Source organism: Asterias amurensis, chromosome 9, assembly GCF_032118995.1.
Source record: "Asterias amurensis chromosome 9, ASM3211899v1".
Classification (NCBI taxonomy): domain Eukaryota; kingdom Metazoa; phylum Echinodermata; class Asteroidea; order Forcipulatida; family Asteriidae; genus Asterias; species Asterias amurensis.
Window position 1 is genome coordinate 17756547 of NC_092656.1, and position 25824 is coordinate 17782370.

At 45.3% G+C, this 25824-nt stretch overlaps 19 protein-coding genes and 5 non-coding genes across 24 annotated transcripts; all 24 read left to right on the top strand.

Annotated features, from left to right (window-relative positions):
• Nucleotides 1–161: 161 nt before the first annotated feature.
• On the top strand, nucleotides 162–572 carry LOC139942000 (histone H3, embryonic). The gene has a single exon (XM_071938660.1). The coding sequence runs from the start codon at nucleotides 162–164 to the stop codon at nucleotides 570–572; it is 411 nt and encodes a 136-aa protein (XP_071794761.1).
• An 872-nt stretch (nucleotides 573–1444) lies between these two features.
• Nucleotides 1445–1813, top strand: LOC139941683 (histone H2B, gonadal-like). The gene has a single exon (XM_071938282.1). The coding sequence runs from the start codon at nucleotides 1445–1447 to the stop codon at nucleotides 1811–1813; it is 369 nt and encodes a 122-aa protein (XP_071794383.1).
• A 1000-nt stretch (nucleotides 1814–2813) lies between these two features.
• LOC139941620 (histone H2A-like) lies at nucleotides 2814–3191 on the top strand. The gene has a single exon (XM_071938202.1). The coding sequence runs from the start codon at nucleotides 2814–2816 to the stop codon at nucleotides 3189–3191; it is 378 nt and encodes a 125-aa protein (XP_071794303.1).
• An 890-nt stretch (nucleotides 3192–4081) lies between these two features.
• LOC139942388 (U2 spliceosomal RNA) lies at nucleotides 4082–4275 on the top strand. Its single transcript, XR_011786660.1, has one exon. It is a non-coding gene; the product is annotated as a U2 spliceosomal RNA (small nuclear RNA).
• A 232-nt stretch (nucleotides 4276–4507) lies between these two features.
• Nucleotides 4508–4819, top strand: LOC139942072 (histone H4-like). The gene has a single exon (XM_071938758.1). It carries the CDS (start codon nucleotides 4508–4510, stop codon nucleotides 4817–4819), a length of 312 nt encoding a protein of 103 aa, XP_071794859.1.
• Nucleotides 4820–5584: 765 nt separating this feature from the next.
• On the top strand, nucleotides 5585–5995 carry LOC139941999 (histone H3, embryonic). The gene has a single exon (XM_071938658.1). It carries the CDS (start codon nucleotides 5585–5587, stop codon nucleotides 5993–5995), a length of 411 nt encoding a protein of 136 aa, XP_071794759.1.
• An 872-nt stretch (nucleotides 5996–6867) lies between these two features.
• On the top strand, nucleotides 6868–7236 carry LOC139941682 (histone H2B, gonadal-like). Its single transcript, XM_071938281.1, has one exon. It carries the CDS (start codon nucleotides 6868–6870, stop codon nucleotides 7234–7236), a length of 369 nt encoding a protein of 122 aa, XP_071794382.1.
• Nucleotides 7237–8236: 1000 nt separating this feature from the next.
• Nucleotides 8237–8614, top strand: LOC139941617 (histone H2A-like). The gene has a single exon (XM_071938198.1). The coding sequence runs from the start codon at nucleotides 8237–8239 to the stop codon at nucleotides 8612–8614; it is 378 nt and encodes a 125-aa protein (XP_071794299.1).
• A 608-nt stretch (nucleotides 8615–9222) lies between these two features.
• Nucleotides 9223–9416, top strand: LOC139942389 (U2 spliceosomal RNA). Its single transcript, XR_011786661.1, has one exon. It is a non-coding gene; the product is annotated as a U2 spliceosomal RNA (small nuclear RNA).
• A 232-nt stretch (nucleotides 9417–9648) lies between these two features.
• On the top strand, nucleotides 9649–9960 carry LOC139942071 (histone H4-like). Its single transcript, XM_071938757.1, has one exon. It carries the CDS (start codon nucleotides 9649–9651, stop codon nucleotides 9958–9960), a length of 312 nt encoding a protein of 103 aa, XP_071794858.1.
• A 765-nt stretch (nucleotides 9961–10725) lies between these two features.
• LOC139941998 (histone H3, embryonic) lies at nucleotides 10726–11136 on the top strand. The gene has a single exon (XM_071938657.1). The coding sequence runs from the start codon at nucleotides 10726–10728 to the stop codon at nucleotides 11134–11136; it is 411 nt and encodes a 136-aa protein (XP_071794758.1).
• Nucleotides 11137–12008: 872 nt separating this feature from the next.
• Nucleotides 12009–12377, top strand: LOC139941684 (histone H2B, gonadal-like). Its single transcript, XM_071938283.1, has one exon. It carries the CDS (start codon nucleotides 12009–12011, stop codon nucleotides 12375–12377), a length of 369 nt encoding a protein of 122 aa, XP_071794384.1.
• A 1000-nt stretch (nucleotides 12378–13377) lies between these two features.
• LOC139941619 (histone H2A-like) lies at nucleotides 13378–13755 on the top strand. Its single transcript, XM_071938200.1, has one exon. It carries the CDS (start codon nucleotides 13378–13380, stop codon nucleotides 13753–13755), a length of 378 nt encoding a protein of 125 aa, XP_071794301.1.
• An 890-nt stretch (nucleotides 13756–14645) lies between these two features.
• On the top strand, nucleotides 14646–14839 carry LOC139942390 (U2 spliceosomal RNA). Its single transcript, XR_011786662.1, has one exon. It is a non-coding gene; the product is annotated as a U2 spliceosomal RNA (small nuclear RNA).
• Nucleotides 14840–15071: 232 nt separating this feature from the next.
• Nucleotides 15072–15383, top strand: LOC139942070 (histone H4-like). The gene has a single exon (XM_071938756.1). The coding sequence runs from the start codon at nucleotides 15072–15074 to the stop codon at nucleotides 15381–15383; it is 312 nt and encodes a 103-aa protein (XP_071794857.1).
• Nucleotides 15384–16148: 765 nt separating this feature from the next.
• On the top strand, nucleotides 16149–16559 carry LOC139941997 (histone H3, embryonic). The gene has a single exon (XM_071938656.1). The coding sequence runs from the start codon at nucleotides 16149–16151 to the stop codon at nucleotides 16557–16559; it is 411 nt and encodes a 136-aa protein (XP_071794757.1).
• Nucleotides 16560–17431: 872 nt separating this feature from the next.
• LOC139941681 (histone H2B, gonadal-like) lies at nucleotides 17432–17800 on the top strand. The gene has a single exon (XM_071938280.1). It carries the CDS (start codon nucleotides 17432–17434, stop codon nucleotides 17798–17800), a length of 369 nt encoding a protein of 122 aa, XP_071794381.1.
• A 1000-nt stretch (nucleotides 17801–18800) lies between these two features.
• LOC139941621 (histone H2A-like) lies at nucleotides 18801–19178 on the top strand. The gene has a single exon (XM_071938203.1). It carries the CDS (start codon nucleotides 18801–18803, stop codon nucleotides 19176–19178), a length of 378 nt encoding a protein of 125 aa, XP_071794304.1.
• Nucleotides 19179–20068: 890 nt separating this feature from the next.
• Nucleotides 20069–20262, top strand: LOC139942391 (U2 spliceosomal RNA). Its single transcript, XR_011786663.1, has one exon. It is a non-coding gene; the product is annotated as a U2 spliceosomal RNA (small nuclear RNA).
• Nucleotides 20263–20494: 232 nt separating this feature from the next.
• Nucleotides 20495–20806, top strand: LOC139942069 (histone H4-like). The gene has a single exon (XM_071938754.1). It carries the CDS (start codon nucleotides 20495–20497, stop codon nucleotides 20804–20806), a length of 312 nt encoding a protein of 103 aa, XP_071794855.1.
• A 765-nt stretch (nucleotides 20807–21571) lies between these two features.
• On the top strand, nucleotides 21572–21982 carry LOC139941995 (histone H3, embryonic). Its single transcript, XM_071938655.1, has one exon. The coding sequence runs from the start codon at nucleotides 21572–21574 to the stop codon at nucleotides 21980–21982; it is 411 nt and encodes a 136-aa protein (XP_071794756.1).
• An 872-nt stretch (nucleotides 21983–22854) lies between these two features.
• LOC139941679 (histone H2B, gonadal-like) lies at nucleotides 22855–23223 on the top strand. The gene has a single exon (XM_071938278.1). It carries the CDS (start codon nucleotides 22855–22857, stop codon nucleotides 23221–23223), a length of 369 nt encoding a protein of 122 aa, XP_071794379.1.
• A 1000-nt stretch (nucleotides 23224–24223) lies between these two features.
• LOC139941618 (histone H2A-like) lies at nucleotides 24224–24601 on the top strand. The gene has a single exon (XM_071938199.1). The coding sequence runs from the start codon at nucleotides 24224–24226 to the stop codon at nucleotides 24599–24601; it is 378 nt and encodes a 125-aa protein (XP_071794300.1).
• Nucleotides 24602–25492: 891 nt separating this feature from the next.
• LOC139942392 (U2 spliceosomal RNA) lies at nucleotides 25493–25686 on the top strand. Its single transcript, XR_011786664.1, has one exon. It is a non-coding gene; the product is annotated as a U2 spliceosomal RNA (small nuclear RNA).
• The last annotated feature ends 138 nt before the right edge of the window (nucleotides 25687–25824 follow it).

A 25824-nucleotide genomic window follows, 5' to 3' on the forward strand; every position in this document is an offset into this window, starting at 1 on the left:
TGCGAAATTGGTGACCACTCAAGCGGTTCTGGCGGCACTGGGGGGCTGGCCAATCGCGTCCCCGCTTTTGTCAGAGGCGATCCTTGAACGGACATCCCAACCCTTTAAGAAGAGCTGCTCGTGAAACTGCACCACAACATCGTAAACAGTAAGCAAAGATAATGGCTCGTACCAAGCAGACAGCACGCAAGAGCACCGGGGGAAAAGCCCCACGAAAGCAGTTGGCGACCAAAGCTGCCCGAAAGAGTGCCCCGGCCACCGGCGGGGTCAAGAAGCCTCACCGTTACAGACCCGGAACTGTGGCACTGCGTGAGATTCGCCGTTACCAGAAAAGTACAGAGCTGCTTATCCGAAAACTTCCCTTCCAGAGACTGGTCCGTGAAATAGCGCAAGACTTCAAGACCGAACTGCGATTCCAGAGCTCCGCGGTGATGGCGCTCCAAGAAGCAAGCGAGGCATACCTCGTGGGACTCTTCGAAGACACCAATCTCTGCGCCATCCACGCCAAGCGGGTCACCATCATGCCCAAGGACATCCAACTCGCCCGCCGAATTCGTGGCGAACGAGCCTGAGGATTCGTTCCTTTCTCAAAACACAACGGCTCTTTTCAGAGCCACCACTTCTTAACAGAGATTTTAATCACGTCCGTGTAATCGTTATTTCTTCCAATCTTTCCTCTTCCACACTCAATCCTCCAACAAAACAAAGACAAGCAAAATAATGGCCAAACAAATAAACAAATAAATAAACAAACAAACACACAAGAACATTAGAAATTTGACAAACTAATGTATACACCTGTGCAGTGTAAACATAACTATCGGTATAAGAGGACCGTGCCTACTTTATACAAATGTTGTATAGCGCCCGCTACGATGGCAGTCAGAAGTTAAATTACAACAGCATGAACGAAAAAAACAAAACCCCAAAACCTGCTAGCTGTAAACACAACAGTTGGTGTTTATCTTTACGCCGCGCCGCCATTTTTTTATTGGGTCGGTCGTTCTATCAGTCTAGTCGGGTTGGTTATAGGTCAATCTATTGCTTATATATTTGCTTTTACTCCGTAATTTAATCGTATCGTTTTCTTAAAATGTACTATGCATGCTTGGGCCATTGCAGATTTTTTTTTTTTTTTGATAAGTTTCTCTGATTATTATTTTCTGATACTTGTTTTGGGTTACACTATACTCGTGTTGTATTTCTAACCAGAGTATAACATTCCTTTCCAATGGTTGCCTGCCCATTATTCAGACACCCATCCTTGCAGACACGCAACTTTTCTGGTGGACCGCTTCACTGCTCACAGCGAGGCGCGCGAATGCTAACAATGCCCTAATGGCCGCCGGATCCCCGACTTGCAGTATAAAGCTAAGCCTTCTCCGGTGTACCAGTCATCAGTCTGATTGATTCTACCAACTCAGCAACACAGCACTCTATAGCCATGCCTCCCAAAGCAAGTGGAAAGGGACAGAAGAAAGCCGGTAACACCAAGGGGCCAATCCGGACAGACAAGAAGAGAAAGCGTCGCCGCAAGGAGAGCTACGGCATTTACATCTACAAGGTCATGAAGCAGGTTCATCCAGACACGGGCATTTCCAGCAAGGCCATGTCAATTATGAACAGCTTCGTCAACGACATTTTCGAGCGCATTGCCGCCGAGTCTTCTAGATTGGCGCACTACAACAAGAAATCAACCATCTCCAGCCGAGAGGTCCAGACTGCAGTCCGTCTCCTTCTCCCCGGTGAGCTGGCCAAACACGCTGTCAGCGAGGGCACCAAGGCGGTCACCAAGTACACAACTTCAAAATAAGCAGGTCCGGCGTCATGCACAATCCAAACGGCTCTTTTCAGAGCCAACACATTTCCCAAAGAGATTCAAAACATGCGTGAATTACGTGACCACCGTAACACCAACCCTCCCCATTTTTTTTAAATAATATTAAATAAAATCAACAGGTTTACAATAATGCCATATTATATTAAAGGATGTTTTAAAATATTTCTGCCTCCTCTATATATCTCTGTAGAACAACTCAACAACGTTGTTTACGAAGTTCAAATAATCTTGATAACTTTGTCCACTATAATTTTTAGCGATCAATAAACATCTTTCTCGTTGCTTTTTTGTTATTCTACTTTTACAGACAGTCAGTTATAAAAGACAACGCTCTGCTCTATTTTTTGGCTGCAATAAATGTGTCACCGAGTCGAGTGAAGTTCACAAGATTGGACTTGAAGAAAGAAAGAAAGACGTACATTGAGTAAGTGCCTTGTTCATGACACCGTATTACTTGAATAACATACAACACAACACCAACAACAACAGCGACTTTATACGCCAGAGTTAACTTAAAATTATAAGTTTGATAATAGTTTTATTTTGAAAAATCAACAAAAACATAAGCACGCAAAAACAAACAAACATGATGTTTGTCAGTTTCTGTAAATATTTGCTTTTGCTTTGTTTTTGTTGTTGTTGTTGTTGTTGGTGTTGTTGTCGTTGTTGTTTTTTTTTCCCTCGGAATCTTATCTTGTTTTCAGAGGGGTGGTGACGGTGGGGGGACCGCCGCAGTAGTTATCCCTACCTCCCCCTCGAACTGCGTGCCGCCCCCGCCCGCCGCTGGTGGTCCACCCCGCCCAGAATGCTCCGCTGAACCCGGGCGCGTCCATGCGAGGAGAAACCTGATTGGTGCATTGGGGATCCACCCCAACGCCATAAGTACACCACTGGCAGTCTCTACACTCATTCACACAGATTCAAAGCACCCAGCAGTTCTTTCAATCTCTTTGCTCAGTATATCAATTCAGTCATGTCTGGACGCGGAAAGAGCGGTAAGGCCCGAAGCAAGGCAAAGAGTCGATCCTCCAGGGCCGGACTTCAATTTCCCGTTGGTAGAGTACACCGCTTCTTGAGGAAGGGCAACTACGCTCAGCGCGTTGGTGCTGGCGCCCCTGTCTACTTGGCGGCAGTCATGGAGTACCTCACGGCAGAAATACTGGAACTGGCTGGTAATGCTGCTCGAGACAACAAGAAATCAAGAATCAACCCCCGTCATCTACAGCTCGCTATCCGAAACGATGAAGAGTTGAACAAGTTGCTCAGCGGTGTCACCATTGCCCAGGGTGGTGTACTTCCCAACATCCAAGCTGTCCTGCTGCCAAAGAAAACCGCCAAGTCAAGCTCTTAAACTCAGCTCTTGCTACACTGATAAACCAAACGGCTCTTACGGAGCCACCACATAAATCCAAAGAGAGATTCTAAACATGAATTGCGTTTGTAAGACAACCCCCCCCCCCCACATAATTATTGAATTCATTAAATACTATTTGTTTTCCATGCGTAACCAATCATCCAATAAGTTGTTTGTAACCCTATAAACCACACATAAGTCAGACCAAAGCTTTATTTTCGTTGCGATGCTAACTGTAGGAGAGCAACGGTTTAGAACCAAAAGGTTAAAAGATGTATCAATAGACATAGAACAAAAGTTATTTACACACTAATGTTTGGCACAACCTAACGCCAATACCGGGTGATTCAATACTGAAAGATAAAGTATTCTACTTTAATTTCTGTTATCTCTTCATGCGTGTATAATCATCACACATCATTCCTTCCATCACGATGTCGCAAGCCGAATGTAGCCCGTGTGTGTGTTAACGTACTGCATGCGGTGGATGTGACAATGCACACAGCACGCTGTTTCTATGTACAGTGTTTTGCATACTGCAATGTGACGCATTGTTGTGTTCCGCGCGCTTGTAATGTCCATTGTCTTAACCCGCGTGTACAAACGCGCGGGACGAGCCCAACCAGGCAACACTGTATAACGTAAACATAAACTTTAGAATAACATGTACTTGCGTGTTGCATACGTTTACACGTGGATGTATCTGGGTTTTGATGCAAGCTCTTGCTTTGTGTGCGGTCAGAGTAGCTCTATTTTCGATACAACGAATGTTCGCCGTATGTGAAAAGTTGTCAAAAAAGTCACACCGCCCTCTTGTGACACCCAGCATGTCTTGTGATTCGTGCCATGTCGAAAGGTGGGTTATTCTCGAAAAACCTGTGGTGAGTATCGCTTCTCGGCCTTTTGGCTAAGATCATGTGTAGTATCTGTTCTTTTCAGAATAATATCTGAAATGCTGTTCATTGAGCAGCAAGTATATTAATCTGATTTTTGAGGAACGGCCATGGAAGAGGGGCTTGCCCCGTCCAGGCCACGGGTTGGCCCGGTTTCGCACTACATCCGGGATATCGGCCCACTCCCCTCACGGGGATAATATCAAATACAAAGTCAGAATTCGTTTAGTCTCAACGCCTGTTTACTGTGTTGGTATTCAAGTCTATTTGCTTTGTTTGACAACAAGTCGATAATGTTGCTGGCCCACACGTCCGCAATGCAAGCCATAAGATACTCTACTCTGGTCAGGTTGAATTCATTCGCTCTCGTCAGCCAGTTGAACCATTGTCTTGTCTTGATACTCTCTGCTAAGCACAACTATGTCTGGACGCGGTAAAGGTGGAAAGGGGCTTGGCAAGGGGGGTGCAAAGCGCCATCGTAAAGTGTTGCGGGACAACATCCAGGGTATCACCAAGCCGGCCATCCGTCGTCTGGCACGCCGAGGAGGTGTCAAGAGAATCTCCGGTCTGATCTACGAGGAGACCCGCGGTGTCCTCAAGGTGTTCTTGGAGAATGTCATCCGTGATGCCGTAACGTACTGCGAACACTCCAAGAGAAAAACCGTCACCGCCATGGATGTCGTCTACGCACTCAAGAGACAAGGCCGTACCCTCTACGGATTTGGAGGATAGGCCCAACGAATCCCCACATTGAAAACAACGGCTCTTTTCAGAGCCACCACAAAATCAAAAAAGAGAGAATTACAGATGGTTGTATTTTGGTTTCCCCACCCACTCACTGCCTTGTCCTTGTTTGTTATTTTTCTTCTGTAATAATATTCAAGCAAAATTAGTTTTTTTAAATTAATACATGGTATTTTGTAGGGCAACTATCCCAGAAAAAAATAAATAAACATACAACCACACCACATCTAGACTTTTTGGTTTGTTTAAGGCTGAACCCCTTTGCCAAAATTAAAAACGATGGATCTAGCTCTTTTTAGTGTTGCGTCTAATTGTTGATAGAAGGTTGTCCGTGTTTTTTTCCCCCCTTTCTACAATTCACGTACGTGGATGGCTGTTACTATAAATATTCAAGCAGATCAAGTGAGTAATACGTTAACGAGTCCTTGTCGCTCATGCTTTCTCTCTCTCTCTCTCTCTCGGTATTTTCGCCCTCAAGAAATTTAGTCTCATAAAAGGGCGAGGGAGGGCAACCGTAATCTGTAAAGCATGTTTATTTTCCGCTTACTCTATTTTTGTTTCTCATGTGCCATTAAGCAGCTAGCTCCGTCCGTGCGAAATTGGTGACCACTCAAGCGGTTCTGGCGGCACTGGGGGGCTGGCCAATCGCGTCCCCGCTTTTGTCAGAGGCGATCCTTGAACGGACATCCCAACCCTTTAAGAAGAGCTGCTCGTGAAACTGCACCACAACATCGTAAACAGTAAGCAAAGATAATGGCTCGTACCAAGCAGACAGCACGCAAGAGCACCGGGGGAAAAGCCCCACGAAAGCAGTTGGCGACCAAAGCTGCCCGAAAGAGTGCCCCGGCCACCGGCGGGGTCAAGAAGCCTCACCGTTACAGACCCGGAACTGTGGCACTGCGTGAGATTCGCCGTTACCAGAAAAGTACAGAGCTGCTTATCCGAAAACTTCCCTTCCAGAGACTGGTCCGTGAAATAGCGCAAGACTTCAAGACCGAACTGCGATTCCAGAGCTCCGCGGTGATGGCGCTCCAAGAAGCAAGCGAGGCATACCTCGTGGGACTCTTCGAAGACACCAATCTCTGCGCCATCCACGCCAAGCGGGTCACCATCATGCCCAAGGACATCCAACTCGCCCGCCGAATTCGTGGCGAACGAGCCTGAGGATTCGTTCCTTTCTCAAAACACAACGGCTCTTTTCAGAGCCACCACTTCTTAACAGAGATTTTAATCACGTCCGTGTAATCGTTATTTCTTCCAATCTTTCCTCTTCCACACTCAATCCTCCAACAAAACAAAGACAAGCAAAATAATGGCCAAACAAATAAACAAATAAATAAACAAACAAACACACAAGAACATTAGAAATTTGACAAACTAATGTATACACCTGTGCAGTGTAAACATAACTATCGGTATAAGAGGACCGTGCCTACTTTATACAAATGTTGTATAGCGCCCGCTACGATGGCAGTCAGAAGTTAAATTACAACAGCATGAACGAAAAAAACAAAACCCCAAAACCTGCTAGCTGTAAACACAACAGTTGGTGTTTATCTTTACGCCGCGCCGCCATTTTTTTATTGGGTCGGTCGTTCTATCAGTCTAGTCGGGTTGGTTATAGGTCAATCTATTGCTTATATATTTGCTTTTACTCCGTAATTTAATCGTATCGTTTTCTTAAAATGTACTATGCATGCTTGGGCCATTGCAGATTTTTTTTTTTTTTTGATAAGTTTCTCTGATTATTATTTTCTGATACTTGTTTTGGGTTACACTATACTCGTGTTGTATTTCTAACCAGAGTATAACATTCCTTTCCAATGGTTGCCTGCCCATTATTCAGACACCCATCCTTGCAGACACGCAACTTTTCTGGTGGACCGCTTCACTGCTCACAGCGAGGCGCGCGAATGCTAACAATGCCCTAATGGCCGCCGGATCCCCGACTTGCAGTATAAAGCTAAGCCTTCTCCGGTGTACCAGTCATCAGTCTGATTGATTCTACCAACTCAGCAACACAGCACTCTATAGCCATGCCTCCCAAAGCAAGTGGAAAGGGACAGAAGAAAGCCGGTAACACCAAGGGGCCAATCCGGACAGACAAGAAGAGAAAGCGTCGCCGCAAGGAGAGCTACGGCATTTACATCTACAAGGTCATGAAGCAGGTTCATCCAGACACGGGCATTTCCAGCAAGGCCATGTCAATTATGAACAGCTTCGTCAACGACATTTTCGAGCGCATTGCCGCCGAGTCTTCTAGATTGGCGCACTACAACAAGAAATCAACCATCTCCAGCCGAGAGGTCCAGACTGCAGTCCGTCTCCTTCTCCCCGGTGAGCTGGCCAAACACGCTGTCAGCGAGGGCACCAAGGCGGTCACCAAGTACACAACTTCAAAATAAGCAGGTCCGGCGTCATGCACAATCCAAACGGCTCTTTTCAGAGCCAACACATTTCCCAAAGAGATTCAAAACATGCGTGAATTACGTGACCACCGTAACACCAACCCTCCCCATTTTTTTTAAATAATATTAAATAAAATCAACAGGTTTACAATAATGCCATATTATATTAAAGGATGTTTTAAAATATTTCTGCCTCCTCTATATATCTCTGTAGAACAACTCAACAACGTTGTTTACGAAGTTCAAATAATCTTGATAACTTTGTCCACTATAATTTTTAGCGATCAATAAACATCTTTCTCGTTGCTTTTTTGTTATTCTACTTTTACAGACAGTCAGTTATAAAAGACAACGCTCTGCTCTATTTTTTGGCTGCAATAAATGTGTCACCGAGTCGAGTGAAGTTCACAAGATTGGACTTGAAGAAAGAAAGAAAGACGTACATTGAGTAAGTGCCTTGTTCATGACACCGTATTACTTGAATAACATACAACACAACACCAACAACAACAGCGACTTTATACGCCAGAGTTAACTTAAAATTATAAGTTTGATAATAGTTTTATTTTGAAAAATCAACAAAAACATAAGCACGCAAAAACAAACAAACATGATGTTTGTCAGTTTCTGTAAATATTTGCTTTTGCTTTGTTTTTGTTGTTGTTGTTGTTGTTGGTGTTGTTGTCGTTGTTGTTTTTTTTTCCCTCGGAATCTTATCTTGTTTTCAGAGGGGTGGTGACGGTGGGGGGACCGCCGCAGTAGTTATCCCTACCTCCCCCTCGAACTGCGTGCCGCCCCCGCCCGCCGCTGGTGGTCCACCCCGCCCAGAATGCTCCGCTGAACCCGGGCGCGTCCATGCGAGGAGAAACCTGATTGGTGCATTGGGGATCCACCCCAACGCCATAAGTACACCACTGGCAGTCTCTACACTCATTCACACAGATTCAAAGCACCCAGCAGTTCTTTCAATCTCTTTGCTCAGTATATCAATTCAGTCATGTCTGGACGCGGAAAGAGCGGTAAGGCCCGAAGCAAGGCAAAGAGTCGATCCTCCAGGGCCGGACTTCAATTTCCCGTTGGTAGAGTACACCGCTTCTTGAGGAAGGGCAACTACGCTCAGCGCGTTGGTGCTGGCGCCCCTGTCTACTTGGCGGCAGTCATGGAGTACCTCACGGCAGAAATACTGGAACTGGCTGGTAATGCTGCTCGAGACAACAAGAAATCAAGAATCAACCCCCGTCATCTACAGCTCGCTATCCGAAACGATGAAGAGTTGAACAAGTTGCTCAGCGGTGTCACCATTGCCCAGGGTGGTGTACTTCCCAACATCCAAGCTGTCCTGCTGCCAAAGAAAACCGCCAAGTCAAGCTCTTAAACTCAGCTCTTGCTACACTGATAAACCAAACGGCTCTTACGGAGCCACCACATAAATCCAAAGAGAGATTCTAAACATGAATTGCGTTTGTAAGACAACCCCCCCCCCCACATAATTATTGAATTCATTAAATACTATTTGTTTTCCATGCGTAACCAATCATCCAATAAGTTGTTTGTAACCCTATAAACCGTACTGCATGCGGTGGATGTGACAATGCACACAGCACGCTGTTTCTATGTACAGTGTTTTGCATACTGCAATGTGACGCATTGTTGTGTTCCGCGCGCTTGTAATGTCCATTGTCTTAACCCGCGTGTACAAACGCGCGGGACGAGCCCAACCAGGCAACACTGTATAACGTAAACATAAACTTTAGAATAACATGTACTTGCGTGTTGCATACGTTTACACGTGGATGTATCTGGGTTTTGATGCAAGCTCTTGCTTTGTGTGCGGTCAGAGTAGCTCTATTTTCGATACAACGAATGTTCGCCGTATGTGAAAAGTTGTCAAAAAAGTCACACCGCCCTCTTGTGACACCCAGCATGTCTTGTGATTCGTGCCATGTCGAAAGGTGGGTTATTCTCGAAAAACCTGTGGTGAGTATCGCTTCTCGGCCTTTTGGCTAAGATCATGTGTAGTATCTGTTCTTTTCAGAATAATATCTGAAATGCTGTTCATTGAGCAGCAAGTATATTAATCTGATTTTTGAGGAACGGCCATGGAAGAGGGGCTTGCCCCGTCCAGGCCACGGGTTGGCCCGGTTTCGCACTACATCCGGGATATCGGCCCACTCCCCTCACGGGGATAATATCAAATACAAAGTCAGAATTCGTTTAGTCTCAACGCCTGTTTACTGTGTTGGTATTCAAGTCTATTTGCTTTGTTTGACAACAAGTCGATAATGTTGCTGGCCCACACGTCCGCAATGCAAGCCATAAGATACTCTACTCTGGTCAGGTTGAATTCATTCGCTCTCGTCAGCCAGTTGAACCATTGTCTTGTCTTGATACTCTCTGCTAAGCACAACTATGTCTGGACGCGGTAAAGGTGGAAAGGGGCTTGGCAAGGGGGGTGCAAAGCGCCATCGTAAAGTGTTGCGGGACAACATCCAGGGTATCACCAAGCCGGCCATCCGTCGTCTGGCACGCCGAGGAGGTGTCAAGAGAATCTCCGGTCTGATCTACGAGGAGACCCGCGGTGTCCTCAAGGTGTTCTTGGAGAATGTCATCCGTGATGCCGTAACGTACTGCGAACACTCCAAGAGAAAAACCGTCACCGCCATGGATGTCGTCTACGCACTCAAGAGACAAGGCCGTACCCTCTACGGATTTGGAGGATAGGCCCAACGAATCCCCACATTGAAAACAACGGCTCTTTTCAGAGCCACCACAAAATCAAAAAAGAGAGAATTACAGATGGTTGTATTTTGGTTTCCCCACCCACTCACTGCCTTGTCCTTGTTTGTTATTTTTCTTCTGTAATAATATTCAAGCAAAATTAGTTTTTTTAAATTAATACATGGTATTTTGTAGGGCAACTATCCCAGAAAAAAATAAATAAACATACAACCACACCACATCTAGACTTTTTGGTTTGTTTAAGGCTGAACCCCTTTGCCAAAATTAAAAACGATGGATCTAGCTCTTTTTAGTGTTGCGTCTAATTGTTGATAGAAGGTTGTCCGTGTTTTTTTCCCCCCTTTCTACAATTCACGTACGTGGATGGCTGTTACTATAAATATTCAAGCAGATCAAGTGAGTAATACGTTAACGAGTCCTTGTCGCTCATGCTTTCTCTCTCTCTCTCTCTCTCGGTATTTTCGCCCTCAAGAAATTTAGTCTCATAAAAGGGCGAGGGAGGGCAACCGTAATCTGTAAAGCATGTTTATTTTCCGCTTACTCTATTTTTGTTTCTCATGTGCCATTAAGCAGCTAGCTCCGTCCGTGCGAAATTGGTGACCACTCAAGCGGTTCTGGCGGCACTGGGGGGCTGGCCAATCGCGTCCCCGCTTTTGTCAGAGGCGATCCTTGAACGGACATCCCAACCCTTTAAGAAGAGCTGCTCGTGAAACTGCACCACAACATCGTAAACAGTAAGCAAAGATAATGGCTCGTACCAAGCAGACAGCACGCAAGAGCACCGGGGGAAAAGCCCCACGAAAGCAGTTGGCGACCAAAGCTGCCCGAAAGAGTGCCCCGGCCACCGGCGGGGTCAAGAAGCCTCACCGTTACAGACCCGGAACTGTGGCACTGCGTGAGATTCGCCGTTACCAGAAAAGTACAGAGCTGCTTATCCGAAAACTTCCCTTCCAGAGACTGGTCCGTGAAATAGCGCAAGACTTCAAGACCGAACTGCGATTCCAGAGCTCCGCGGTGATGGCGCTCCAAGAAGCAAGCGAGGCATACCTCGTGGGACTCTTCGAAGACACCAATCTCTGCGCCATCCACGCCAAGCGGGTCACCATCATGCCCAAGGACATCCAACTCGCCCGCCGAATTCGTGGCGAACGAGCCTGAGGATTCGTTCCTTTCTCAAAACACAACGGCTCTTTTCAGAGCCACCACTTCTTAACAGAGATTTTAATCACGTCCGTGTAATCGTTATTTCTTCCAATCTTTCCTCTTCCACACTCAATCCTCCAACAAAACAAAGACAAGCAAAATAATGGCCAAACAAATAAACAAATAAATAAACAAACAAACACACAAGAACATTAGAAATTTGACAAACTAATGTATACACCTGTGCAGTGTAAACATAACTATCGGTATAAGAGGACCGTGCCTACTTTATACAAATGTTGTATAGCGCCCGCTACGATGGCAGTCAGAAGTTAAATTACAACAGCATGAACGAAAAAAACAAAACCCCAAAACCTGCTAGCTGTAAACACAACAGTTGGTGTTTATCTTTACGCCGCGCCGCCATTTTTTTATTGGGTCGGTCGTTCTATCAGTCTAGTCGGGTTGGTTATAGGTCAATCTATTGCTTATATATTTGCTTTTACTCCGTAATTTAATCGTATCGTTTTCTTAAAATGTACTATGCATGCTTGGGCCATTGCAGATTTTTTTTTTTTTTTGATAAGTTTCTCTGATTATTATTTTCTGATACTTGTTTTGGGTTACACTATACTCGTGTTGTATTTCTAACCAGAGTATAACATTCCTTTCCAATGGTTGCCTGCCCATTATTCAGACACCCATCCTTGCAGACACGCAACTTTTCTGGTGGACCGCTTCACTGCTCACAGCGAGGCGCGCGAATGCTAACAATGCCCTAATGGCCGCCGGATCCCCGACTTGCAGTATAAAGCTAAGCCTTCTCCGGTGTACCAGTCATCAGTCTGATTGATTCTACCAACTCAGCAACACAGCACTCTATAGCCATGCCTCCCAAAGCAAGTGGAAAGGGACAGAAGAAAGCCGGTAACACCAAGGGGCCAATCCGGACAGACAAGAAGAGAAAGCGTCGCCGCAAGGAGAGCTACGGCATTTACATCTACAAGGTCATGAAGCAGGTTCATCCAGACACGGGCATTTCCAGCAAGGCCATGTCAATTATGAACAGCTTCGTCAACGACATTTTCGAGCGCATTGCCGCCGAGTCTTCTAGATTGGCGCACTACAACAAGAAATCAACCATCTCCAGCCGAGAGGTCCAGACTGCAGTCCGTCTCCTTCTCCCCGGTGAGCTGGCCAAACACGCTGTCAGCGAGGGCACCAAGGCGGTCACCAAGTACACAACTTCAAAATAAGCAGGTCCGGCGTCATGCACAATCCAAACGGCTCTTTTCAGAGCCAACACATTTCCCAAAGAGATTCAAAACATGCGTGAATTACGTGACCACCGTAACACCAACCCTCCCCATTTTTTTTAAATAATATTAAATAAAATCAACAGGTTTACAATAATGCCATATTATATTAAAGGATGTTTTAAAATATTTCTGCCTCCTCTATATATCTCTGTAGAACAACTCAACAACGTTGTTTACGAAGTTCAAATAATCTTGATAACTTTGTCCACTATAATTTTTAGCGATCAATAAACATCTTTCTCGTTGCTTTTTTGTTATTCTACTTTTACAGACAGTCAGTTATAAAAGACAACGCTCTGCTCTATTTTTTGGCTGCAATAAATGTGTCACCGAGTCGAGTGAAGTTCACAAGATTGGACTTGAAGAAAGAAAGAAAGACGTACATTGAGTAAGTGCCTTGTTCATGACACCGTATTACTTGAATAACATACAACACAACACCAACAACAACAGCGACTTTATACGCCAGAGTTAACTTAAAATTATAAGTTTGATAATAGTTTTATTTTGAAAAATCAACAAAAACATAAGCACGCAAAAACAAACAAACATGATGTTTGTCAGTTTCTGTAAATATTTGCTTTTGCTTTGTTTTTGTTGTTGTTGTTGTTGTTGGTGTTGTTGTCGTTGTTGTTTTTTTTTCCCTCGGAATCTTATCTTGTTTTCAGAGGGGTGGTGACGGTGGGGGGACCGCCGCAGTAGTTATCCCTACCTCCCCCTCGAACTGCGTGCCGCCCCCGCCCGCCGCTGGTGGTCCACCCCGCCCAGAATGCTCCGCTGAACCCGGGCGCGTCCATGCGAGGAGAAACCTGATTGGTGCATTGGGGATCCACCCCAACGCCATAAGTACACCACTGGCAGTCTCTACACTCATTCACACAGATTCAAAGCACCCAGCAGTTCTTTCAATCTCTTTGCTCAGTATATCAATTCAGTCATGTCTGGACGCGGAAAGAGCGGTAAGGCCCGAAGCAAGGCAAAGAGTCGATCCTCCAGGGCCGGACTTCAATTTCCCGTTGGTAGAGTACACCGCTTCTTGAGGAAGGGCAACTACGCTCAGCGCGTTGGTGCTGGCGCCCCTGTCTACTTGGCGGCAGTCATGGAGTACCTCACGGCAGAAATACTGGAACTGGCTGGTAATGCTGCTCGAGACAACAAGAAATCAAGAATCAACCCCCGTCATCTACAGCTCGCTATCCGAAACGATGAAGAGTTGAACAAGTTGCTCAGCGGTGTCACCATTGCCCAGGGTGGTGTACTTCCCAACATCCAAGCTGTCCTGCTGCCAAAGAAAACCGCCAAGTCAAGCTCTTAAACTCAGCTCTTGCTACACTGATAAACCAAACGGCTCTTACGGAGCCACCACATAAATCCAAAGAGAGATTCTAAACATGAATTGCGTTTGTAAGACAACCCCCCCCCCCCACATAATTATTGAATTCATTAAATACTATTTGTTTTCCATGCGTAACCAATCATCCAATAAGTTGTTTGTAACCCTATAAACCACACATAAGTCAGACCAAAGCTTTATTTTCGTTGCGATGCTAACTGTAGGAGAGCAACGGTTTAGAACCAAAAGGTTAAAAGATGTATCAATAGACATAGAACAAAAGTTATTTACACACTAATGTTTGGCACAACCTAACGCCAATACCGGGTGATTCAATACTGAAAGATAAAGTATTCTACTTTAATTTCTGTTATCTCTTCATGCGTGTATAATCATCACACATCATTCCTTCCATCACGATGTCGCAAGCCGAATGTAGCCCGTGTGTGTGTTAACGTACTGCATGCGGTGGATGTGACAATGCACACAGCACGCTGTTTCTATGTACAGTGTTTTGCATACTGCAATGTGACGCATTGTTGTGTTCCGCGCGCTTGTAATGTCCATTGTCTTAACCCGCGTGTACAAACGCGCGGGACGAGCCCAACCAGGCAACACTGTATAACGTAAACATAAACTTTAGAATAACATGTACTTGCGTGTTGCATACGTTTACACGTGGATGTATCTGGGTTTTGATGCAAGCTCTTGCTTTGTGTGCGGTCAGAGTAGCTCTATTTTCGATACAACGAATGTTCGCCGTATGTGAAAAGTTGTCAAAAAAGTCACACCGCCCTCTTGTGACACCCAGCATGTCTTGTGATTCGTGCCATGTCGAAAGGTGGGTTATTCTCGAAAAACCTGTGGTGAGTATCGCTTCTCGGCCTTTTGGCTAAGATCATGTGTAGTATCTGTTCTTTTCAGAATAATATCTGAAATGCTGTTCATTGAGCAGCAAGTATATTAATCTGATTTTTGAGGAACGGCCATGGAAGAGGGGCTTGCCCCGTCCAGGCCACGGGTTGGCCCGGTTTCGCACTACATCCGGGATATCGGCCCACTCCCCTCACGGGGATAATATCAAATACAAAGTCAGAATTCGTTTAGTCTCAACGCCTGTTTACTGTGTTGGTATTCAAGTCTATTTGCTTTGTTTGACAACAAGTCGATAATGTTGCTGGCCCACACGTCCGCAATGCAAGCCATAAGATACTCTACTCTGGTCAGGTTGAATTCATTCGCTCTCGTCAGCCAGTTGAACCATTGTCTTGTCTTGATACTCTCTGCTAAGCACAACTATGTCTGGACGCGGTAAAGGTGGAAAGGGGCTTGGCAAGGGGGGTGCAAAGCGCCATCGTAAAGTGTTGCGGGACAACATCCAGGGTATCACCAAGCCGGCCATCCGTCGTCTGGCACGCCGAGGAGGTGTCAAGAGAATCTCCGGTCTGATCTACGAGGAGACCCGCGGTGTCCTCAAGGTGTTCTTGGAGAATGTCATCCGTGATGCCGTAACGTACTGCGAACACTCCAAGAGAAAAACCGTCACCGCCATGGATGTCGTCTACGCACTCAAGAGACAAGGCCGTACCCTCTACGGATTTGGAGGATAGGCCCAACGAATCCCCACATTGAAAACAACGGCTCTTTTCAGAGCCACCACAAAATCAAAAAAGAGAGAATTACAGATGGTTGTATTTTGGTTTCCCCACCCACTCACTGCCTTGTCCTTGTTTGTTATTTTTCTTCTGTAATAATATTCAAGCAAAATTAGTTTTTTTAAATTAATACATGGTATTTTGTAGGGCAACTATCCCAGAAAAAAATAAATAAACATACAACCACACCACATCTAGACTTTTTGGTTTGTTTAAGGCTGAACCCCTTTGCCAAAATTAAAAACGATGGATCTAGCTCTTTTTAGTGTTGCGTCTAATTGTTGATAGAAGGTTGTCCGTGTTTTTTTCCCCCCTTTCTACAATTCACGTACGTGGATGGCTGTTACTATAAATATTCAAGCAGATCAAGTGAGTAATACGTTAACGAGTCCTTGTCGCTCATGCTTTCTCTCTCTCTCTCTCTCTCGGTATTTTCGCCCTCAAGAAATTTAGTCTCATAAAAGGGCGAGGGAGGGCAACCGTAATCTGTAAAGCATGTTTATTTTCCGCTTACTCTATTTTTGTTTCTCATGTGCCATTAAGCAGCTAGCTCCGTCCGTGCGAAATTGGTGACCACTCAAGCGGTTCTGGCGGCACTGGGGGGCTGGCCAATCGCGTCCCCGCTTTTGTCAGAGGCGATCCTTGAACGGACATCCCAACCCTTTAAGAAGAGCTGCTCGTGAAACTGCACCACAACATCGTAAACAGTAAGCAAAGATAATGGCTCGTACCAAGCAGACAGCACGCAAGAGCACCGGGGGAAAAGCCCCACGAAAGCAGTTGGCGACCAAAGCTGCCCGAAAGAGTGCCCCGGCCACCGGCGGGGTCAAGAAGCCTCACCGTTACAGACCCGGAACTGTGGCACTGCGTGAGATTCGCCGTTACCAGAAAAGTACAGAGCTGCTTATCCGAAAACTTCCCTTCCAGAGACTGGTCCGTGAAATAGCGCAAGACTTCAAGACCGAACTGCGATTCCAGAGCTCCGCGGTGATGGCGCTCCAAGAAGCAAGCGAGGCATACCTCGTGGGACTCTTCGAAGACACCAATCTCTGCGCCATCCACGCCAAGCGGGTCACCATCATGCCCAAGGACATCCAACTCGCCCGCCGAATTCGTGGCGAACGAGCCTGAGGATTCGTTCCTTTCTCAAAACACAACGGCTCTTTTCAGAGCCACCACTTCTTAACAGAGATTTTAATCACGTCCGTGTAATCGTTATTTCTTCCAATCTTTCCTCTTCCACACTCAATCCTCCAACAAAACAAAGACAAGCAAAATAATGGCCAAACAAATAAACAAATAAATAAACAAACAAACACACAAGAACATTAGAAATTTGACAAACTAATGTATACACCTGTGCAGTGTAAACATAACTATCGGTATAAGAGGACCGTGCCTACTTTATACAAATGTTGTATAGCGCCCGCTACGATGGCAGTCAGAAGTTAAATTACAACAGCATGAACGAAAAAAACAAAACCCCAAAACCTGCTAGCTGTAAACACAACAGTTGGTGTTTATCTTTACGCCGCGCCGCCATTTTTTTATTGGGTCGGTCGTTCTATCAGTCTAGTCGGGTTGGTTATAGGTCAATCTATTGCTTATATATTTGCTTTTACTCCGTAATTTAATCGTATCGTTTTCTTAAAATGTACTATGCATGCTTGGGCCATTGCAGATTTTTTTTTTTTTTTGATAAGTTTCTCTGATTATTATTTTCTGATACTTGTTTTGGGTTACACTATACTCGTGTTGTATTTCTAACCAGAGTATAACATTCCTTTCCAATGGTTGCCTGCCCATTATTCAGACACCCATCCTTGCAGACACGCAACTTTTCTGGTGGACCGCTTCACTGCTCACAGCGAGGCGCGCGAATGCTAACAATGCCCTAATGGCCGCCGGATCCCCGACTTGCAGTATAAAGCTAAGCCTTCTCCGGTGTACCAGTCATCAGTCTGATTGATTCTACCAACTCAGCAACACAGCACTCTATAGCCATGCCTCCCAAAGCAAGTGGAAAGGGACAGAAGAAAGCCGGTAACACCAAGGGGCCAATCCGGACAGACAAGAAGAGAAAGCGTCGCCGCAAGGAGAGCTACGGCATTTACATCTACAAGGTCATGAAGCAGGTTCATCCAGACACGGGCATTTCCAGCAAGGCCATGTCAATTATGAACAGCTTCGTCAACGACATTTTCGAGCGCATTGCCGCCGAGTCTTCTAGATTGGCGCACTACAACAAGAAATCAACCATCTCCAGCCGAGAGGTCCAGACTGCAGTCCGTCTCCTTCTCCCCGGTGAGCTGGCCAAACACGCTGTCAGCGAGGGCACCAAGGCGGTCACCAAGTACACAACTTCAAAATAAGCAGGTCCGGCGTCATGCACAATCCAAACGGCTCTTTTCAGAGCCAACACATTTCCCAAAGAGATTCAAAACATGCGTGAATTACGTGACCACCGTAACACCAACCCTCCCCATTTTTTTTAAATAATATTAAATAAAATCAACAGGTTTACAATAATGCCATATTATATTAAAGGATGTTTTAAAATATTTCTGCCTCCTCTATATATCTCTGTAGAACAACTCAACAACGTTGTTTACGAAGTTCAAATAATCTTGATAACTTTGTCCACTATAATTTTTAGCGATCAATAAACATCTTTCTCGTTGCTTTTTTGTTATTCTACTTTTACAGACAGTCAGTTATAAAAGACAACGCTCTGCTCTATTTTTTGGCTGCAATAAATGTGTCACCGAGTCGAGTGAAGTTCACAAGATTGGACTTGAAGAAAGAAAGAAAGACGTACATTGAGTAAGTGCCTTGTTCATGACACCGTATTACTTGAATAACATACAACACAACACCAACAACAACAGCGACTTTATACGCCAGAGTTAACTTAAAATTATAAGTTTGATAATAGTTTTATTTTGAAAAATCAACAAAAACATAAGCACGCAAAAACAAACAAACATGATGTTTGTCAGTTTCTGTAAATATTTGCTTTTGCTTTGTTTTTGTTGTTGTTGTTGTTGTTGGTGTTGTTGTCGTTGTTGTTTTTTTTTCCCTCGGAATCTTATCTTGTTTTCAGAGGGGTGGTGACGGTGGGGGGACCGCCGCAGTAGTTATCCCTACCTCCCCCTCGAACTGCGTGCCGCCCCCGCCCGCCGCTGGTGGTCCACCCCGCCCAGAATGCTCCGCTGAACCCGGGCGCGTCCATGCGAGGAGAAACCTGATTGGTGCATTGGGGATCCACCCCAACGCCATAAGTACACCACTGGCAGTCTCTACACCCATTCACACAGATTCAAAGCACCCAGCAGTTCTTTCAATCTCTTTGCTCAGTATATCAATTCAGTCATGTCTGGACGCGGAAAGAGCGGTAAGGCCCGAAGCAAGGCAAAGAGTCGATCCTCCAGGGCCGGACTTCAATTTCCCGTTGGTAGAGTACACCGCTTCTTGAGGAAGGGCAACTACGCTCAGCGCGTTGGTGCTGGCGCCCCTGTCTACTTGGCGGCAGTCATGGAGTACCTCACGGCAGAAATACTGGAACTGGCTGGTAATGCTGCTCGAGACAACAAGAAATCAAGAATCAACCCCCGTCATCTACAGCTCGCTATCCGAAACGATGAAGAGTTGAACAAGTTGCTCAGCGGTGTCACCATTGCCCAGGGTGGTGTACTTCCCAACATCCAAGCTGTCCTGCTGCCAAAGAAAACCGCCAAGTCAAGCTCTTAAACTCAGCTCTTGCTACACTGATAAACCAAACGGCTCTTACGGAGCCACCACATAAATCCAAAGAGAGATTCTAAACATGAATTGCGTTTGTAAGACAACCCCCCCCCCCCACATAATTATTGAATTCATTAAATACTATTTGTTTTCCATGCGTAACCAATCATCCAATAAGTTGTTTGTAACCCTATAAACCACACATAAGTCAGACCAAAGCTTTATTTTCGTTGCGATGCTAACTGTAGGAGAGCAACGGTTTAGAACCAAAAGGTTAAAAGATGTATCAATAGACATAGAACAAAAGTTATTTACACACTAATGTTTGGCACAACCTAACGCCAATACCGGGTGATTCAATACTGAAAGATAAAGTATTCTACTTTAATTTCTGTTATCTCTTCATGCGTGTATAATCATCACACATCATTCCTTCCATCACGATGTCGCAAGCCGAATGTAGCCCGTGTGTGTGTTAACGTACTGCATGCGGTGGATGTGACAATGCACACAGCACGCTGTTTCTATGTACAGTGTTTTGCATACTGCAATGTGACGCATTGTTGTGTTCCGCGCGCTTGTAATGTCCATTGTCTTAACCCGCGTGTACAAACGCGCGGGACGAGCCCAACCAGGCAACACTGTATAACGTAAACATAAACTTTAGAATAACATGTACTTGCGTGTTGCATACGTTTACACGTGGATGTATCTGGGTTTTGATGCAAGCTCTTGCTTTGTGTGCGGTCAGAGTAGCTCTATTTTCGATACAACGAATGTTCGCCGTATGTGAAAAGTTGTCAAAAAAGTCACACCGCCCTCTTGTGACACCCAGCATGTCTTGTGATTCGTGCCATGTCGAAAGGTGGGTTATTCTCGAAAAACCTGTGGTGAGTATCGCTTCTCGGCCTTTTGGCTAAGATCATGTGTAGTATCTGTTCTTTTCAGAATAATATCTGAAATGCTGTTCATTGAGCAGCAAGTATATTAATCTGATTTTTGAGGAACGGCCATGGAAGAGGGGCTTGCCCCGTCCAGGCCACGGGTTGGCCCGGTTTCGCACTACATCCGGGATATCGGCCCACTCCCCTCACGGGGATAATATCAAATACAAAGTCAGAATTCGTTTAGTCTCAACGCCTGTTTACTGTGTTGGTATTCAAGTCTATTTGCTTTGTTTGACAACAAGTCGATAATGTTGCTGGCCCACACGTCCGCAATGCAAGCCATAAGATACTCTACTCTGGTCAGGTTGAATTCATTCGCTCTCGTCAGCCAGTTGAACCATTGTCTTGTCTTGATACTCTCTGCTAAGCACAACTATGTCTGGACGCGGTAAAGGTGGAAAGGGGCTTGGCAAGGGGGGTGCAAAGCGCCATCGTAAAGTGTTGCGGGACAACATCCAGGGTATCACCAAGCCGGCCATCCGTCGTCTGGCACGCCGAGGAGGTGTCAAGAGAATCTCCGGTCTGATCTACGAGGAGACCCGCGGTGTCCTCAAGGTGTTCTTGGAGAATGTCATCCGTGATGCCGTAACGTACTGCGAACACTCCAAGAGAAAAACCGTCACCGCCATGGATGTCGTCTACGCACTCAAGAGACAAGGCCGTACCCTCTACGGATTTGGAGGATAGGCCCAACGAATCCCCACATTGAAAACAACGGCTCTTTTCAGAGCCACCACAAAATCAAAAAAGAGAGAATTACAGATGGTTGTATTTTGGTTTCCCCACCCACTCACTGCCTTGTCCTTGTTTGTTATTTTTCTTCTGTAATAATATTCAAGCAAAATTAGTTTTTTTAAATTAATACATGGTATTTTGTAGGGCAACTATCCCAGAAAAAAATAAATAAACATACAACCACACCACATCTAGACTTTTTGGTTTGTTTAAGGCTGAACCCCTTTGCCAAAATTAAAAACGATGGATCTAGCTCTTTTTAGTGTTGCGTCTAATTGTTGATAGAAGGTTGTCCGTGTTTTTTTCCCCCCTTTCTACAATTCACGTACGTGGATGGCTGTTACTATAAATATTCAAGCAGATCAAGTGAGTAATACGTTAACGAGTCCTTGTCGCTCATGCTTTCTCTCTCTCTCTCTCTCTCGGTATTTTCGCCCTCAAGAAATTTAGTCTCATAAAAGGGCGAGGGAGGGCAACCGTAATCTGTAAAGCATGTTTATTTTCCGCTTACTCTATTTTTGTTTCTCATGTGCCATTAAGCAGCTAGCTCCGTCCGTGCGAAATTGGTGACCACTCAAGCGGTTCTGGCGGCACTGGGGGGCTGGCCAATCGCGTCCCCGCTTTTGTCAGAGGCGATCCTTGAACGGACATCCCAACCCTTTAAGAAGAGCTGCTCGTGAAACTGCACCACAACATCGTAAACAGTAAGCAAAGATAATGGCTCGTACCAAGCAGACAGCACGCAAGAGCACCGGGGGAAAAGCCCCACGAAAGCAGTTGGCGACCAAAGCTGCCCGAAAGAGTGCCCCGGCCACCGGCGGGGTCAAGAAGCCTCACCGTTACAGACCCGGAACTGTGGCACTGCGTGAGATTCGCCGTTACCAGAAAAGTACAGAGCTGCTTATCCGAAAACTTCCCTTCCAGAGACTGGTCCGTGAAATAGCGCAAGACTTCAAGACCGAACTGCGATTCCAGAGCTCCGCGGTGATGGCGCTCCAAGAAGCAAGCGAGGCATACCTCGTGGGACTCTTCGAAGACACCAATCTCTGCGCCATCCACGCCAAGCGGGTCACCATCATGCCCAAGGACATCCAACTCGCCCGCCGAATTCGTGGCGAACGAGCCTGAGGATTCGTTCCTTTCTCAAAACACAACGGCTCTTTTCAGAGCCACCACTTCTTAACAGAGATTTTAATCACGTCCGTGTAATCGTTATTTCTTCCAATCTTTCCTCTTCCACACTCAATCCTCCAACAAAACAAAGACAAGCAAAATAATGGCCAAACAAATAAACAAATAAATAAACAAACAAACACACAAGAACATTAGAAATTTGACAAACTAATGTATACACCTGTGCAGTGTAAACATAACTATCGGTATAAGAGGACCGTGCCTACTTTATACAAATGTTGTATAGCGCCCGCTACGATGGCAGTCAGAAGTTAAATTACAACAGCATGAACGAAAAAAACAAAACCCCAAAACCTGCTAGCTGTAAACACAACAGTTGGTGTTTATCTTTACGCCGCGCCGCCATTTTTTTATTGGGTCGGTCGTTCTATCAGTCTAGTCGGGTTGGTTATAGGTCAATCTATTGCTTATATATTTGCTTTTACTCCGTAATTTAATCGTATCGTTTTCTTAAAATGTACTATGCATGCTTGGGCCATTGCAGATTTTTTTTTTTTTTTGATAAGTTTCTCTGATTATTATTTTCTGATACTTGTTTTGGGTTACACTATACTCGTGTTGTATTTCTAACCAGAGTATAACATTCCTTTCCAATGGTTGCCTGCCCATTATTCAGACACCCATCCTTGCAGACACGCAACTTTTCTGGTGGACCGCTTCACTGCTCACAGCGAGGCGCGCGAATGCTAACAATGCCCTAATGGCCGCCGGATCCCCGACTTGCAGTATAAAGCTAAGCCTTCTCCGGTGTACCAGTCATCAGTCTGATTGATTCTACCAACTCAGCAACACAGCACTCTATAGCCATGCCTCCCAAAGCAAGTGGAAAGGGACAGAAGAAAGCCGGTAACACCAAGGGGCCAATCCGGACAGACAAGAAGAGAAAGCGTCGCCGCAAGGAGAGCTACGGCATTTACATCTACAAGGTCATGAAGCAGGTTCATCCAGACACGGGCATTTCCAGCAAGGCCATGTCAATTATGAACAGCTTCGTCAACGACATTTTCGAGCGCATTGCCGCCGAGTCTTCTAGATTGGCGCACTACAACAAGAAATCAACCATCTCCAGCCGAGAGGTCCAGACTGCAGTCCGTCTCCTTCTCCCCGGTGAGCTGGCCAAACACGCTGTCAGCGAGGGCACCAAGGCGGTCACCAAGTACACAACTTCAAAATAAGCAGGTCCGGCGTCATGCACAATCCAAACGGCTCTTTTCAGAGCCAACACATTTCCCAAAGAGATTCAAAACATGCGTGAATTACGTGACCACCGTAACACCAACCCTCCCCATTTTTTTTAAATAATATTAAATAAAATCAACAGGTTTACAATAATGCCATATTATATTAAAGGATGTTTTAAAATATTTCTGCCTCCTCTATATATCTCTGTAGAACAACTCAACAACGTTGTTTACGAAGTTCAAATAATCTTGATAACTTTGTCCACTATAATTTTTAGCGATCAATAAACATCTTTCTCGTTGCTTTTTTGTTATTCTACTTTTACAGACAGTCAGTTATAAAAGACAACGCTCTGCTCTATTTTTTGGCTGCAATAAATGTGTCACCGAGTCGAGTGAAGTTCACAAGATTGGACTTGAAGAAAGAAAGAAAGACGTACATTGAGTAAGTGCCTTGTTCATGACACCGTATTACTTGAATAACATACAACACAACACCAACAACAACAGCGACTTTATACGCCAGAGTTAACTTAAAATTATAAGTTTGATAATAGTTTTATTTTGAAAAATCAACAAAAACATAAGCACGCAAAAACAAACAAACATGATGTTTGTCAGTTTCTGTAAATATTTGCTTTTGCTTTGTTTTTGTTGTTGTTGTTGTTGTTGGTGTTGTTGTCGTTGTTGTTTTTTTTTCCCTCGGAATCTTATCTTGTTTTCAGAGGGGTGGTGACGGTGGGGGGACCGCCGCAGTAGTTATCCCTACCTCCCCCTCGAACTGCGTGCCGCCCCCGCCCGCCGCTGGTGGTCCACCCCGCCCAGAATGCTCCGCTGAACCCGGGCGCGTCCATGCGAGGAGAAACCTGATTGGTGCATTGGGGATCCACCCCAACGCCATAAGTACACCACTGGCAGTCTCTACACTCATTCACACAGATTCAAAGCACCCAGCAGTTCTTTCAATCTCTTTGCTCAGTATATCAATTCAGTCATGTCTGGACGCGGAAAGAGCGGTAAGGCCCGAAGCAAGGCAAAGAGTCGATCCTCCAGGGCCGGACTTCAATTTCCCGTTGGTAGAGTACACCGCTTCTTGAGGAAGGGCAACTACGCTCAGCGCGTTGGTGCTGGCGCCCCTGTCTACTTGGCGGCAGTCATGGAGTACCTCACGGCAGAAATACTGGAACTGGCTGGTAATGCTGCTCGAGACAACAAGAAATCAAGAATCAACCCCCGTCATCTACAGCTCGCTATCCGAAACGATGAAGAGTTGAACAAGTTGCTCAGCGGTGTCACCATTGCCCAGGGTGGTGTACTTCCCAACATCCAAGCTGTCCTGCTGCCAAAGAAAACCGCCAAGTCAAGCTCTTAAACTCAGCTCTTGCTACACTGATAAACCAAACGGCTCTTACGGAGCCACCACATAAATCCAAAGAGAGATTCTAAACATGAATTGCGTTTGTAAGACAACCCCCCCCCCCCCACATAATTATTGAATTCATTAAATACTATTTGTTTTCCATGCGTAACCAATCATCCAATAAGTTGTTTGTAACCCTATAAACCACACATAAGTCAGACCAAAGCTTTATTTTCGTTGCGATGCTAACTGTAGGAGAGCAACGGTTTAGAACCAAAAGGTTAAAAGATGTATCAATAGACATAGAACAAAAGTTATTTACACACTAATGTTTGGCACAACCTAACGCCAATACCGGGTGATTCAATACTGAAAGATAAAGTATTCTACTTTAATTTCTGTTATCTCTTCATGCGTGTATAATCATCACACATCATTCCTTCCATCACGATGTCGCAAGCCGAATGTAGCCCGTGTGTGTGTTAACGTACTGCATGCGGTGGATGTGACAATGCACACAGCACGCTGTTTCTATGTACAGTGTTTTGCATACTGCAATGTGACGCATTGTTGTGTTCCGCGCGCTTGTAATGTCCATTGTCTTAACCCGCGTGTACAAACGCGCGGGACGAGCCCAACCAGGCAACACTGTATAACGTAAACATAAACTTTAGAATAACATGTACTTGCGTGTTGCATACGTTTACACGTGGATGTATCTGGGTTTTGATGCAAGCTCTTGCTTTGTGTGCGGTCAGAGTAGCTCTATTTTCGATACAACGAATGTTCGCCGTATGTGAAAAGTTGTCAAAAAAGTCACACCGCCCTCTTGTGACACCCAGCATGTCTTGTGATTCGTGCCATGTCGAAAGGTGGGTTATTCTCGAAAAACCTGTGGTGAGTATCGCTTCTCGGCCTTTTGGCTAAGATCATGTGTAGTATCTGTTCTTTTCAGAATAATATCTGAAATGCTGTTCATTGAGCAGCAAGTATATTAATCTGATTTTTGAGGAACGGCCATGGAAGAGGGGCTTGCCCCGTCCAGGCCACGGGTTGGCCCGGTTTCGCACTACATCCGGGATATCGGCCCACTCCCCTCACGGGGATAATATCAAATACAAAGTCAGAATTCGTTTAGTCTCAACGCCTGTTTACTGTGTTGGTATTCAAGTCTATTTGCTTTGTTTGACAACAAGTCGATAATGTTGCTGGCCCACACGTCCGCAATGCAAGCC